At 38.4% G+C, this 16603-nt stretch overlaps 1 protein-coding gene across 11 annotated transcripts in view; it reads right to left on the bottom strand.

Annotated features, from left to right (window-relative positions):
- LOC121177287 (receptor-type tyrosine-protein phosphatase delta-like) overlaps window positions 1-16603 on the bottom strand; it is a 127137-nt gene that overhangs the window by 40851 nt on the left and 69683 nt on the right. For 6 of the 11 annotated variants that reach the window (XM_041031543.1, XM_041031544.1, XM_041031550.1 and 3 more), the window contains exons 5-6: window positions 8318-8506; window positions 4291-4401 (exon numbers count right to left, since the gene is read on the bottom strand). In XM_041031543.1, coding sequence (XP_040887477.1) covers window positions 4291-4401; window positions 8318-8506 — 300 coding nt within the window. Of the gene's footprint in view, window positions 1-4290; window positions 4402-7131; window positions 7141-8317; window positions 8507-16603 lie in introns of all 11 variants that reach the window. The other 5 variants (XM_041031541.1, XM_041031546.1, XM_041031542.1 and 2 more) reach the window with 1 other exon arrangement.

Raw genomic sequence — 16603 nt, 5'->3', positions numbered from 1 at the left:
ATAGAGAAATGTTGTTTATTCTCCTAAAATGTTGCCAGAAGAAAACAGATTGATCATTTAGCATTTATGCTCATATGACAAGAATGTTAACAGAATGTTTAAGGTTTAATTGTAGCATAAAAATGAAATGTTTCTAGAAAGATAATTTATGATCGTAACACATTTAATCCAAGACTTAGAGATTTCAATGGTGAATGGGTTAACACCAACACGAGCACCATGCACAAAATACTGTATCACCATCGGTACAGATATACAGAACTGCACAAAGTGCTGGAGAGTCGACAGCACTCCACAGTTGTATGCAAAGAAACAACTTTCAGGCTGCGTACTTCCAGCTGATGTGAGATAATGTGCCGCATCACATTCTCACATCACACAAACATAGATAATATTGTTGAGAAGTCGCACACGCAACAAAGGGGAATGGTGTTTTCTGTTCTTTTCAGGCTCAGTTCAAAGTAGAAAGTAGGGCTGTCAAATGTTATGCATTCACACTTTGGATCAGCTTTTCGAGTGGTAACTGCCATTTAAGAAAAAAAAAAACACATTAAACAGGCTTTCCTGTCCTGCCTTTTGGCTCTTTGGTTATTGTAGAGATACACTCAAAAGGCTAAGCCTTGTATGTGCAGTCATGCAAGATTACAAGCCCTCTATGGTTTGTGTTAGCCTACTGTTAATGAAAACAAAGCCATGAATATGTATAAGAAAGGTAAACTTTTAGAAGTGGCTTTGGACCTCAGAACTTTGGCAGACAGCTCAGAGTATAACAGTAAAGTTATACAGACTTCCTTTCTGCTGGTCAATTCACTGATGAATGAGAAGTCTTTAGCTTATCACAAGGGGACCAATTATTCTGGCGCTTAAAGCATTAACGTGTCTCTCCATGCTACATTCTGTGATTGCACAAATCGAGCCATGCCTGTGAATGAATCAAAATCAAGAACATTAACTGATGCTAATTCAAATTATTTCAACAGGACTGCAGGCTTCTAAGTGTAGTTTAAGTGCTGAGAGGTCTTTCACACTGAGAGTTCTGAAAAGAGCTCTCGGGTCAGGGAACTTTTACCTACGAACACGTCAGTAGGAGGAGATAAGATGCTCATCTGCTCATCTGCAGGAAACATTGCTGATAAAGGTTTATGTACAGTACACGTAATCATTTTGCACACATTAAAAAAAGAGCAGTTATTGTAGGTATGTGGGACACTTGTTTCTTATTACTGACTCTTACTTAAACCCAGATATTTATTTAATATAATCTCTGGATTTAAATGCATATCATTTGACAGCTCTAATAAATAGACATTAAAAAAAAGAAATCTAAAAAAACAAACAAAAAATGGCTAAAATTTCAAAGACACTTTTAAGTGAACTTAAATTGAAAACATCCATAATGCACATAGACGGCTTCAGTGCCTTTTAGAGGAGAGCAAGAGTCTGTCATGCATACGAGAAGAATATGTGACTTTGTGAGGAAACCATGTGAGGGACTCAGGGGGAAGAGGGCTGCAGGGGCAAAATAAGTATTAACAGGGTCAGAGGGAAGACGTGTTATTGCACAGTGTAAACAGAAGGAGTAGTCTAGTCTGAATGTTACATAGCTGTGACTAGCACAAGCTAAAGGTCCAAGGAGGACAAGCAAAAACATCTTAGGAGAACGGGTAAATGAATCGACAGGAAAAGAAAAATCAAGGAACTGTATTATTTCTCCTCAGGTTTTAGTGATTAGAATTTGTATTCAAAAATATTTAAATAGAGTTAATGAGGATAACTAAGGGGCTTCGGCATAAGGGAAACAGACAACACGTTAGTCAGTGTTACTGCTCACAGGATTCTAAATAGATTACTGTTGGCTTGAGTTACATTACTTGTTAAATACTTTAGTGAACCTTGAAGAAAACCGTTAAGGAATATGTGACTTTCACAAGTCTGAGTATTTGTATTTATTATTGTATTATTTTACCCTGCTTTGTAAACAGTACTGTGACTCTAAACTAGCTATCTGTGCAGGTATTTGCTATATTTGACAGCAACATAGGCATGTGCTTCCTGCTGCCTGCTACTAAATCACAAAGCCCATTCTGTTGAGCAGACTGCAGCTCTCCAGAGAGGAAATCTAGGGGAACTGCTTGCATTATTAAATACAACGTTTCTCTCACTCAATATTTAATTAATAACCAATTGGATCACGCTCCCCACAGACATAATATTATCCTGCTCATTTGAATATCATTACATTTGTCAAGTCTTGTGGATAACGCTCTAAATACATCATTCTTTCATGACTTCCTGAGCTGAAAGATCCTCGTCAGAGGAAGTGTATAATCTCCGAGGGCAAGTTTGTTTTTACAGCTTAGCGCTAGACTTTAGTGCCAATTAAAACAATGGATGGATTTTGCTTTAACATATTTTATCTATGAGAAACTTCAATTAGAGAAAGAGCCAATTTAAGCAGAGCATTTAAGTGTAGTGATGCTTAAATGGCTATATGGAGAGAAAGATTTAGCACATGTGAAGTACTGCACTGCAGCTATGTAGAAAAACAGCTATTAGCTGTTAGTTGTCCTGGCAGTTGTTGTGTGCCACATTACTTTTATTATATTCCTTTAAAAGAAATTATTTTATTACTCACGTTTAATTTCTTTTTTATTTTCTTATCCCATTGACCTACTGTGTTGTTACTTATCAGCGAAACCAAGCAGGAACACTGACAGGGTAAGGGCTAGGGAAAGGGGGACAACTAGCTCAAGCATTAACAGGTGACCATGCAAATAGACCCTCAGACAGATGCAAATATCCCTACCACCCCACCTCAAAGATGCAAACATGCACCACCTGTTGGACAGTCAAGCATTCTGACAAGGACCAGGGGCATTCTTAATGGGAACATGAACATTGAATGTGCGACAAAGATAGAAATGATATCAGTAGAAGTAAAAAAAAAAAAAAAAAAAAAAAAAGAAAAATATATAAATGCCACGGTAATGCATCTGTGCTTTAATTTGCTGTCTGTAAGAGGTGATCTTTTTTTGTGCAGGACAAAATGAACTTATTTCTGTATTGTGTCGTGTTCAAAAAGTAAAAACACACCAACCTTCTCGCAGCTCTGAGGGATGTAGGGAATTTGATGCAGAACAAAATGAAATAAGGAAAGGAGAAAAACAAGGGAAACACAGAGAGTAAAAAGGCCATGTTTTAGGTGTTCAGATGCCACTTAAACAATTCGAAGGACCTTATGTCTGTAAAGTGCAGGGAGCCCCTTGTATCTCCCTGGCACCCAAGTTACAAAGCCAACCTCTGACCTATCAGAGCTCAAACATTTTAAATAAGAAAGAATATTTACTTTTAACATAAATTCTGCCCCAGCTGTGTGGTTAGCTTATAATGATCACTAAAAATAAAAGTATTTTGCTTTTGTATATATTGCATATAATATTATTTGTGAAAAGCTAACCACAGGACTGAAGAGTATTGCAAAATTTATATGAAAATTTAAAAAAAAAACATATGCACACACATATGCATTTATAGAGAATTAAAGTAAGACAGTGCTGGAAGAGTAAAAATTAAATCATGAAGCCTGGACTGGTGTATGCAAGTAAAAGCGAGCAGCGGTAACAGCACCAAATATTTTTACTATAAAAGAATGAAAGATAAGAACCTCTGTGAAGAAAGATTAGAAAAAGAAGGCCACTGCTGCTATGTGTGCTATATTCTGTTTATTAGAATCATTAAGCTAAATATTTATAACACTTTGAAGGAACCAAAAACTGTGACTGTACTTTACATAGTAATAGTTTTACAAATTAATTTAAACCAATTTGAACTTTTGTCAATAACAAAAGTAGTGAGATTAAAGGTGTCCTTCCAATGTTGATCAATAGGGAGGAACAAAGGCCAGAAAGGATCTGTTCACTGCTGGGGAAAGAGTTGGGACTGATGGAGGACGGCTGTTTACCCTTTCCCTCCGACAGTTAGGCTTGAAAGGCAATTAGTAGATAAACACAGCAAGCAGTCTAGTTATTGGTGTTGGACTCAGGATAATCAACAGAAAGGACATAACAGAGCAGATACTGTAGGTTCAAATCAGTGCAGGTAAGTTAAGTGCAAAAAAAAAAAAAAAGAGAACCAAAAAAATACAAAACAAAGCATACTTACAACAGCCTCACGGGCTATGGCCCCTGCAGACTTTACTGGCTGATTTAAAGATTTCTCAGGAATTTTGAAGAGAAAGTTAATATAATGCTTGATAGAAACATGCCATTGTTGTTGACACGTGTTCCATACCTCTGACATATAGATTTGCTGGGGCAGAGTAGCGGGTTCCATCGTTGTTGGTCGCCACACATTCATACTTGCCCTGGTCAGACTCTTCACTCTGCTCTATCTGGAGGGCTCCTGGTTGGGAATAGCAAACGGGGTAGTAGGGTATGTTTGGTTAAATCGATGTTGCTCGCATCAAGTTCACAAGCAAAAAGAAAAAAGAAAAGAACTTGTTTGACCTCAAGGAGGCCAACATCAGCCCCCTTCATGTCTAGTTTTGCTTTGTCCTTTCAAGTTTCAATAGTCAGTTTGAGAAAAGTCGTAATTAAACAATATCCAATAAACTGCACTGCATGCAATACGACATTCTTGTATCTCTTACTAGAAACTGTATTTTAAAGTTTATCTCCCGTGATTATCACAGCCTCATCCACTGGGCTGAGGTAAAATGGAGACTGTGTTATCCTACTATAGATGAGGGATAATTTCAAATGGTAATCATGCAAGACATTGCAATACAAATATATTGTTCCTCTTTACAAGCCTAAAGTAACAAGAAGGGGAAAGAAAATAACACATTGTCAACCAAATCCAAAGGAAAATAAAAGAAAGACACCTAAGTTATACTGTCTCTAATACATTTACCTTGTTGATGGCTTGTTTAGTGAAAAAGGCTGATTACTTTTACGGCTACAGGGTCTAAAAAGACACTCATCCTAGCGCCAATGTCAAAAAAATGCCATAATTTCATTTTGAAGAATAGGGGCAAGCCCTTCAATATACAACATGTCACTGGACTGGTCAATATGGGGATGAGTGATACTGCTTCAGGGAAACATGGATCAAACAAAAAAAGGTTTACAGTATAAGAAAGCAGCATAACAAGGGAGGACAATTGAAAGAAAGAAATTTAGGTATGAATTTTAGCATATTCAATCACAGATCAAGTGTAATATTCATCTAAGAATAATTTTGGACTTCATCTAGGTGAAGTTACTTTTAAAAAAAAGTGCAGCGCATACAAAAAATTGAAAAATGCTGCTCATTTATGTGCAAAAATTTTAATTGAAATATTGTATAAGGCAAAACCAACATGTAATCCTCTGTAACAAAAGTTTGACATGCAAATCAACTTACAACCTTCTGACAACCCTTAGCTGAAAAATAAAATGCAATTGTATTAGAAGACAAAATTCAAAATATCAGCCTGAGCCGACAAGAAGGTAACCAACCACTGCTTTAGCTTGTGAAAGCTACAAAAGACACCCATAAAAATCCACCAATGGGATCAGCAGTGTGGTGTCACATGACCCAGGGAAAAATAGCTGTAAGCATCAACATTCCTCCAGCTTCATTTCACACGGCAAAAATGAGCCAATCAGGTCCTCGCCAGACTCTACTGTTTGCCTTCCCCAAACCCTGAAGAAAAAAAGTCAAAAAGTAAAATATTCTCCAAACCCAAGAAAAGTAAGAAAAATAGGTGAAAGAGAAAAAAAGCACCGTAGAAACTTTATCAAAAAAGTGGTTGTTTGGGCTTTTTTGTAGAGGTACAGGAGAGGAAAGCAAATAGAAGAAATGGAAAAAAAAAATAGTTTGCAAAGATAGGAAGAATTCTTTGGGAGAAAAAAGCAGAGTAGAGGCAATATTGTCTTCAGCATGCCTGCGTGATTCCACAGCATCTGTGCATATTTTTAGTGCTGAACAAGAACAGCTAAGGGGGAAAAATGCTTGGTTGTTTTAGTTGGACAAAAAGAGGGACACATGATTCGCTATGGCCAAAAAGAAAACAAAAATGAACGGAAAAATATAGTTTAAAAAATAATTGTCATTGGATATGCTTATTTGAGCCAGGGCAAGCATATCACAACTGAGCTAAACAGGCTCTTGAAACCAGAATACAAAGGAGTAAATAAAGCATAGACAAAAAAAATGGAATACAAATTTAGTCAACGAAACAGGACAAATAAATAGGAAGGTCCATATGAACGTAATGGGATTTGGTCTTGGTAAACAGGACAAAAATGGAGGTGATTCAAGTGAATGGATGGGTTGACAGCAAGAATGAATTTGTATTATTTTCATTCTGTGAACGTCAGTTCAGCACTCTTACCTCTTATTGGTGTACCACCTGGGTGGATAATATGAATGCAAATAAGATTAGAAAGAAGAAGCATTAGTACGAGTAGATAGAGGCTGGGGGCTTTGGAAGAAGAATCAAATTAGATTTAACAGGGTACGTAAATAAAGGTACTAGAGGAAAGAGAAAGGAGAGAGAAAGAGAATAAGAACTTTTCTGTACTCTACTGGCAAAGAAAGACAGGATTCATCATAGAAAAATCATAGGTCAGAGAGAAGAACTTGTACATTGGTGTACCACGGGGAGGTGCCATTTTGGAAGTGGCAATGGCTTCTGAAGACCATCTACTGAAGGGAAAGACTTTGAGGGCTTTGTACATGAGATTGAGAGCAGACTTGAGATCTCTTTGCTTGACCTGAGCTGGTCACCTCCCTAAAATACTTGAAATTTCCATACCTATGTTGCTGGTGTTAAAAGATTAATTAAGTGAGTGAAGTGGTGGGTCAGTGAGTGAGTAACAAACATGTGAGGAAAGGTCATTACCCAGGTCAGTATATGACAATACTAAGCTAAGGTTTTGTGATAATAATCTGTGGATAAAGGTGATACTGTAGCTGGCAGTGGTAGGACACTTGAACAACGTGGGGTGAGGGAAGAGTGTGTGTGCCTCAAGTAGTATCCCTCTAACTAGACTATCTGTTAGTAAAATGCATGCCATGCATTTTAATAGTTGTTGGAAACATGGAAATTAGTGGGGAGTGATGTGTGCTTTAGAGCTAAGCACTTACCAAAGGATTCTGTAGATTTAAAAATATAGAGAGAAGAAAGACAGCATAAGAATATGATTATATTCTTTAAGTAAGTTTAGTTAACAAGGTTTCGATAATGCTATATCAACTCTACGTGAATCAATGTCGCACATTAGAAATATGGGTTAATTCTACACAGTTCTGTTGAAAACAAGTCAGCAAGGAGGTAAGATTAACAAGACGAGTTAACAAAGGACAGCTGTGAAATCTGTGAAGACAGGTGGTCAAACATACAAGACTTAAAATTTACAAGTAGTTGTGCTAGTGTGTTGCCATTAGCTGCCACATAAAGCTGAAAGCTATGATTTTATGTAACATATTTATAAAATAGAATAATCTCGCAGTATTGAGATATTGAAATCAAACTTGGGATATTCAGGCGAATGGGTATATTAGGGGATGTCACAGGCAAATAAAAACAAAGATGGCATCTACACATTAAAGCGGGGGCTGTAAGTTCAAAGAATCAGGGGGTTAAGGGAAAAGCCTTATGAAGTTTTACGCACTACTGTGGCTGATTAGTGTCCAGAATTAAATGTTTTTTCTTTAGCCTAAAGAAAGTTCTTATACAAAGCAAATATTTATTCAAAGGAGTTTTAAGATCACTCTTTTGAAAGGAAAATTTCAACCAAAATATTAATTTACTTTTCTGCATGTCTCCTATTTTAAAATCATGTGCACTCCTTTGCAGATTCCGAATGAAGCCAAATGTCAAATATTAAGTTTTGAAAAAAGACATCGGAAATGAAGAGAATGGATCCAAATAAATAAATAAAAATACTGCACCAATGCAGTGGAAAGAAATCAACACAAAACAGCAAAAGAAGTCATTGTAAAAAGTCACAGCAGTGAGCAATGAGGGCAGAAGTTAGGGCAGAAGCCAGCAAACACAGAGGGGAAACAATCCCAACAGCCCATGACAACACTGGAAGACAAAGGGAGACACATACAGACAACACACACCGGGGCGTACAGAGCGTAGAGGACAGGAAATAGTAGAAACAATGCCATTACCTACAAAATTAAAAGCCAAATGAGAAGTTAAATTATGGGAGGAAGAAGAGGATGAAAGGACAGAGGAGACAACAGGTAGAGCAGATCAGATAGAGGAAAACAAGAAAGTAGACTCCCTTTTGTAATTAAGTTTTCAGCAGAGGAAACCTACCTGATCTGAGCTGTTTAATGCGCCCATTGTTGTTGGTGGTGTTGACAGGGAGGAAGTCTTTGAACCAGGAGATGTCTGGGTCGGGGTTGCCACTGGCGGCACAGAGCATGGTGGCAGTGCGTGTTCGCTCCACCACTTTCAACTGTGGGCCCATGTCTATGGTGGGGAAACCAGGGGGCAGCTGGTCCTCTGGAAATAGATGACAGACATTGTAGCAGAGATAAGACTGAGCACATTACTGTTCTTCCTCAAACCCAGTGTTAGTGAGGAGGGAGAGCCAAGGGAACACAAGACTAGAACTGAATAACAGAATGAGTGAAAGCTAAACAGGAGAGAGAGGATGAAAATTATCTACAATGTTTTGGTTGTGTCGAGGTCAGTGTGTAATAGCAACGAGAAATTAGAGGACCATAGGTGTTTTTTGTTACAGTAATAACTCTGTCAATAAAGCAGCTACCATTTCTAAAGCCATTTGCATTTAAAAATGTTTATCCTACCCACATTAGGTGTTGACAAGGACATAAAATTAACAAAAACACAGGAGGGGATGCTTTAAGTAATTAATTTAATTGTTTTATTTAATTTAATTTAAGTAATTTTTGCACACTTTTTTGCAATCCCAAAAAGTAAATGTTTTAAGAAGTATTTGAAAATTTATTAAAAATCAAAGTTGAAATGAAATCTCTCATTTACACAGTTGTTCAGGCCCTTAATTCAGTACTTTGTAGAAGCCCCTCTGGCAGCTATTACAGCTTCAAGTCTTCTTGGGTAAATCTCTACAAGCTTTGCACACCTGGATTTGGGCAGTTTATCCCATTCTTCCTGGAAGATCCTCTCAAGCTTTGTCAGATTGGAAGGGAGGCATCTGTGAGCTGCCATCTTCAGGTCCCTTCACAGATGTTCTATGGATTTAAGTCTGAGCTTTGGGTGGGCCACTGAGAAACAGTCAGAGACTCCTCCCTCAGCCAGTGTTTGTATTGATTGCACGGTTCGGGCCATTGTCGTTCTGAAAGATGAACCGTCGCCCCAGCCTCAGGTCATGTGAAAATTCATTGCTTTAGAAATTGTTTCACGCTCTTACTCTGAATACTTTTTTAAATGAGAGAGATCATTTTTTGATTTAAAAAAAAAATGCAGAAATGTATACACTGGTAGCAGTGAGACAGCTAGCATGGATTAAACAGTGAAGATATAACAAGCTAATTAGTAAGATTTTTAAGCTGTCAAGGCTTTATGCTAAGCTAACTGTCTCATGGTGTTGGCTTCATGTTTTACTCACAGATATGAGAGCAGCATTGATCTTCTCATCTAACTCTGGGTAAAAAGGCAAATAAGCATATTTTCTAAAAATGTCAAAACTCTTCCTTTAATGGTGGAAAGAAAGGGACGGTAGCTACACTGGCTACACGTGTATTCAGGAGAGGTGAAGCTTTGATGCTCTTTGATGATGGCAGGTGGCTTTGCTGTGTTGTATAAGCTGTCTTGTTCCTGCCTGTGTCTCAACTCACTGAGTGAACAAGGGCGGGCTTCGTCTTGCTGCCGTTTGAGATGTGAAAGAAGATAACTCGCACTGCTCTTTGCTCCAAACATGTTCTTTTAGCAAAACAAAGAAAATCAAAGCCTGGAGCAGCTTTGTCTGAAGCTCACCGCTCTGAACAGGAAGTATTTTTGGCTTGCAGTTAGTGATGATCTTCTGAGAGGGTGCAGAGTGGAATATTCCACACGCCACAAGATCCCCATATGCAAAATGTCTGCCTCTGCTCAATGTTAGCTGAGTGTTAATCTCCAAAACAAGACCTGCTTATTCTGAATGCCAATGAGGTTTATGTGCACCTTTAAGTTTTCCTTTCCCTGCTGTGATATGGCTAATTAGAGTCTTCCGTTGCTCTCGTAAACTGCACCTTTTTGGAAACACTTTCTTCATTAAATTTTCATGAGGACACATCAGTCTAGAAACAGCTTTGAGATGCCATAGCCTGCACACAGCCAAACAACAATCATGGCCACCTTCCAACAATGCTTTTGGGTATCTGGCATGAGAAACCACCTCAATGGATAAATCTTCTCAGAAATAGACTGTATTACAAATGAGTGACTTCAGACTGAACTGCAAAACTTTCTGATGCAACTCTGTGTCCCTGCCTGAACTGAAGTGTTCTGACAGTGATGGAAAAGTATGGTTGTGCTGCATGTTTAAAAAAAAAAAGCCAATCATATAGAAACGTTCTATTAAGCTTTCATAGATTAGTTTAATAAATTTTAGTCCTCTATGGTGCAAACTTTCAACACTGGTCATTTTCTGGGCAGATGTGTGCTGTTAGTTGTACAGTACATCTTGGCCCATGCATCCTGATACAGTTAATCACTGTAAGTCTTTGACATTATGTGCATCATATTATGTATGTTATCTTTATTCCTTTTAGTGGCCATTAACGTAATGAGAGATGCTCACACTTTACTCTTGCTGAAAGTTTGTAGGCGTCTGGCTTGTTGTTCACATAAAATTGATTGCTGCTCATTAAAACAGTAACCACGTAGTCATTTCAGCTCAGTCACACAGTGGCCATATTTAGTTAACTTTATAGTTAAAGTAGGAATGTTAAGCTGGAGGACAGTTGAGATAGTTTGGGTCGTTTAGAAATGACACAAATGTCTCTTTTCTTTTCTTGTAAACTTATTATTCTCACCACTGTTCATGTCTTGACTGATTTCACTGTTGTGGACACAGTGTATTCCATTAATTTTGGATGTTAATGTGGGTAGGCTTTAAGAACTGGCAGGTATGCAAACTGAAGATTAAAAAGAGCAAATATGCATTCAGAAGTATACTGTAATCATTCACACGAACATGAATTTCCATTTATGATCAACACATACATTTATAGAGTGCTCAGACATGACACATAATTATCATTATGTGACACACAAAATTTAGTGACAAAGCACATTTCACAGAAGAAGCACGTTTCATGAAAACCATGTGTGAATAACAGCAAAAGAAACAAAAAAGGTTCATTGCACCAATTTAACTTTTATTAAAGCACCACGTTAACAACTATCAAGAAATGAAGGAATAGTCTAATGTGAGAAACTTCACTTTCAAAGGTGCTCATTCAAATGGAGAAAGACAGGGAGGAGGGGAAAGGAATTAATTGTACTAGGTAGCTCCTGTCCAAGCTCCCTTTAGCCTGTTCAAGGTCGAACAGACAATTAGTCGATTCTACAGTGAATCAAAAGTATACCTGATCAAACACAATAGCCAGAAGCAAGCCTCGGAGCCTGAATGTGCGTTGAATATAGTAATTGGATGTGACACGAAAAAGCAACTCCTGTGAAATGGCAAAGCATTCTAAAACAAAGTGCTCAAGAGATCATAATTTAGCTGTCTTTTAAGAAGTCAGAATTGCTCTCACGCCGCGGTATGAAATGCCCCTGGTTATTTAGCTCTAAGGAGAAAAGAGGAGGGTGTGGGACAACATTCATTTTAAATTGTAAATGGTGTAGCTGAGGTCAGTGTGATAGCTTTTCAAAATGAGGGTCCTGAATAATGTTAGGGCAGCAAAACCATAGTATTTATGTTTGATTTACATAAACTACAGTGTGACTCACTGAAATTGTGAAAAAGATGTAAAGATGAGCCTGGGTCAAATGTACAAAGGGTAACTTCAACCAAACCCATCTTGCCCCCTCCTATAGAACGCGTGTGTTACACGATGCTAGCCCGTAATTCCAGTGCAGGCAGCTGATATGACTCCAGGCAGTGCATTTAAAATTAATGATCTGTTACAAAGGTTTCTGGCCTTTTGAATGCATTCTTGCTTAGCCCAGAAATGTAATTTACAGCTGCTTACAGATGAGCACTCAAGCTCATCTAGGATGGCCACAAAGTCATGACATCAGCCGTGAGGTATCTAAAAACTTTTTTTGCATAGAAGTTGAGATCAGGATGAAAAAAATAAGAGTAGGAGAAAAAAATAAGAGTAATGAATGCTTACTTTGACTTTCTGAAGCTTCTTGTAACTCTCAGATGAACCTTCCTTTGCTTCAGAAGGTGAATTACCATTGTGATAACAAGTCAAGGCAGGAGACTTTAACACATTTGTTAACTTGTGCTGTGATTAACAGCTCATGTCAACAGAGCTTCTTCATTTTCCTTATGAGGCCAAGAGACCAAAATTAAATCAGTTTAATCACTATTTAATTTGAGCCACAGCATGTTTGCCCTGTGTTTTTGGGGAAGTTAGGTTATTGACAAACTGTTAAAAGTAAAGAATGAAATAATTAATCAATCAGGGGCCAAGTGGCTAGCAGTTTTCCCCATGTGCTATGTTTGCAGTTCCACAAACAGTCAGGTGGTTACATAAATTATCAGCAAGGAGCTAATTCATTACTACTTAAGGAACTCTGAGGTGAATTCTAATAGGACTGGAAATTGGAAAAGTTTGGCATGCTTGTAGTACATTTATTTTTTGAATGCGTGTGCTAGAGTTAATATGCTGTGTGTTGTATGACCTGAAAGTGCAGTGCCGAGCTACCCTGCACAGTATATGAAAGTCAAAGCTGAAAGGTGAAATTAAATGAAAATAAAAAGGGTTTTACAGATTTTCTCTACTTCCTTATTCAACCTCGCTGAGGACTGCAATCTCAAGGACAGTCTAAGACAAGGGCAGTTTCTGCTTTACAGACCCATACTGTATATTCAACAATGGATCTACACACTAAATGAGATGGAAGGGAGAGAAATGCTGAAGTCACCTTCTAAAGAAGTGCTGAGCACTGGTGCTTGATATAAAAAGACTCCCAATGACAATTTGCACACATTAGCCACTACCAGGCTATCAGGCCATATGAGTGTGTGTTGCCAAGTATGGGAGGAGTATAAAAAGGACATTGGCTCAAAAAGTACCTCAGTGAGCAGATTTTTGCTGAAGACATGAGGCCACTGGACGTAAACTCAAACCCATTAGTAGATTATATCTATTGATCATTCACATAAAATATGAGCAAGAGTGAAATCACATTTGCAGTGTATGACAACAGTGGCCATTTCACTGAAATGTTTCCTAAATACAGCATAAATTCAGCGCAGTTTTTAGTCATACTGCAGTTGCAACCATTACACACACACATACACAGACACTCTCTCTCTCTGTTCAAAGTAAACTTCTCACCCACTGTGGGGTAATGATTGGAGCAACAAACTCAAGTAATGTCCTTCTTGTTTAGGGTCTAATTAAATAAGCCTAATTGAGTCTCAACAGATAAAGGTACCATTCAATTGTGATCAGTTACTGTTTACATTTTTACTCAGTTAGTGCTGCAGCAAGGCACTTGTGTGTAGGTGTCGTCTGAGGCGATGTTTACAAGGTATTATGGGGCTAATGCAGTTACATCTGTGGAGTGGAATTCATTAGGATGACAGGGAAACCAGGCCGTAAAATTAAGGCCAGGCTGTTTGCTTGAGTTTGACATATGTTCAAATGTAGACAGCTGTGTGACACTGGCTCTCGACATCCAAATTAAAAGCTGGGTTGTTTCTCCTGCGTAGCACACAGGGTCAACAGAAACATAAGCATGCCTTTACTGTTACCCTCTTCTGTTTGGTGAATGATAAGCTGTACGCACAGCAACGGCTTTCAACAAAGCAGTTTTGCAGTGAGATGGTATTGCCAGATATTGATACTCTGTTAACACTGTACTTAAGCTAACAGCTTTACAGCTTTAAGTAGAGCAGGATTCACAGTTTGTCCTGGGGCTGTTGAGATGTAAAGATGCTGTAGAATACTCTAAAAATGTCATTCTTTACCAAGAAGTTGAGTCTCATAGATGAGGTGAGCTGTTTTATGTCATTGAAATCACATTTGGCCCCAAAATTACTCAATAACTGCAAAAGAATTTGAGAAGAAAATAAGCATTTGTTGCACCGGACTTTCCAAGTAAAGCCATAAAAACATAAACCTTTCCGGTCACATTCTGGCTTAAATTCTGTGGTTGCTGCACAAGGATTGGATTTGGTCTGACCCTTTTCTTCCCAAGCGGAACAAGCCTTTTCACCCTGCGGTTGAGGTTATTCTTCAGGGAAAATCCCTGCAGACCATAATAAGATACATTTGTTGGACGTATTTGAGTGGATACAATCTCTTCAAAGAGGCTGTCACAGGTCACTTGCGGTGGCAGCGCGGTGGAGGAAAGTGTGTGTCAAGATGTATTGTTGTTTGGGAATCCCTCCTCAGCCAAAGAGGAGGGATTGCTGGATTATGGAAGTGTGGGAATATGGGACAGATGTCTTCAAGTATGACACTCTTACATTTTCCCTCTGCCTTAAAGATTTTTTTTTTTTCCCCCCTCGGTTTATGAATCAATCTGATTCTCGCCACCCCTCCCCAGATAAGATTTCAGCCAGCACAAAAAAATGAGCCACAAAACATTACCCATGGAGTGTGACAGCATGTGCTTATTTTTCTCTGCAGCCCAAGCCAAAGCCGTTTTTCCGAACCACGCCATAGCATATAATTTGAAGTTGAGGGACACTGATTAAAGCTCTTTCCACGCTCAAAAGTCCAACAGAAGTGAGAAAGAAGATAGGAGAATTTAGCAGGGTTAGGGTGCTAATCATGTTAATCATACAGCACTCTTACTGCTCACAAGGACGTCATTTGGAATTGACTTGTTTCATGGCTTCCTAAAGCACAAGTTGGCCCAGACTGAATTAGAACTCAGTGTACTGTATAAAGTAGTAAGAGGTGATGAATGAGGAAAAGATTTCCATGCCCACGAGTTAAGGTAAAGGATGAAAGGATTGGAGTAGTATATATGTGTAATGTAAATGCATGGATGATGATAATTGTCTTCTGTGGCCAAAACTTTTCTTCTCGTTTTTCAGGATAAATTTGTAGATGTGGAGCATGTTCGCACGGAAACATTGTCCTGTATAATTTGTTTACAGTTCTCTAAAAATTTGTTGCAAGCCTAGTTAATACATCCGTTCAGAGACGACCTGAATCCTCTTCAACAAAATGTTCTGTTCGGCTCCTGTTCAACTGTCGTATTCATTTTTTTTTTCCCTTTGGCATGGGAGAGGGAACTGTTAATTATGCTTTTGTTTTCACACAAACAAAATTACTCAACCAAACGTAAGAGCTCTTGATTAACAAAGGCAGGCAGTAATTCCATTTGGTGCCAATTCTATGACGGCATCTGTTCCATTTTTCTGTTTCCCTCTCTTTCTAATGTTTTGCCACTTTCACCCACATCATTGTTGATTCCCTTGCTCTACTTACAAGGTACGCCTTACGCTGTGGTAAAAAGGTGTACTTTTACAATCTTGCACCGAATGATTGACAGGTTTTAAATCTGAGCCCACCCTTTGCTTTATCAGCTATGTGCAGCTTGGTTAAACTATCTCAAACTTGGACTCAGACAGAGTTGCTTTACTCAACCCTCCATCCATCATTCTGCCCATAAACTTTTGCAGAGGTGAAACTTGTCCCCACATTCATTTTTGACCATGGGGCGAGGACATTTTAATTTTTTGTTTAGCTTGTAACTCCTTTTTTCCTATTTTCATTCTAACAACAAAAGTTTATGATATTTATTTAACTTACTTGCTCTGGTAAAAGTGTTGTGTTCTTTTTACTCTTAACTTAGTTTCCACTTATGGTACTGCTTCACACAGGAGCTGGATTAGATGCAAGGCTTTTTGATAAATACCGCTGTCCACATGCCTAGACAACGTTGTTAGCATATAGGTGTCTCAGCACTGCCTTGGGTAGAATACTTGGAATAGTTCAGGTGGAAGTGAAAGTGATGACCCTTAACATTGAGGGCGTAAAGTATCATTCATGAGTGGCAGGTAAAGCTGTTAATTTAGAGAGCATCAAAAAGAAGAAACAACGGATTGAGATGTCTGAATTTTCCCTAAATGCCCTCAGAAAATCTGAACCCTGTATTTATCTCATTGATACATCCCAGCGCTGTTTGGCACATATGTTGTCCAGTCTAAATAAGATTAGGTTTTACCCTAGAGCTTCCTTTGAGCCAGATTTCCCAAATAAGCCTCCTGGCACCTGCAATGGGTAGATATTGCTTAAGTAATCCAATAATGGAAAACAAAATGCTCAGCACATCCATCTAATAAAGCACACAGTGGTGTGTGGTGAATATCACCTTCCTGAGTCATATCTTAAGGGTTCACAGGCCAGTGAACTCTGAGTCAACCCTCAAATTGTTTTAAAGCATGCCATGTATCTGGACTGATATGTGGGACTGGACTGATTTTTATTTTTT

Source organism: Toxotes jaculatrix, chromosome 23 (genome assembly GCF_017976425.1).
Source record: "Toxotes jaculatrix isolate fToxJac2 chromosome 23, fToxJac2.pri, whole genome shotgun sequence".
Classification (NCBI taxonomy): Eukaryota; Metazoa; Chordata; class Actinopteri; family Toxotidae; genus Toxotes; species Toxotes jaculatrix.
This window is presented reverse-complemented; position numbering and strand designations above follow the sequence as displayed.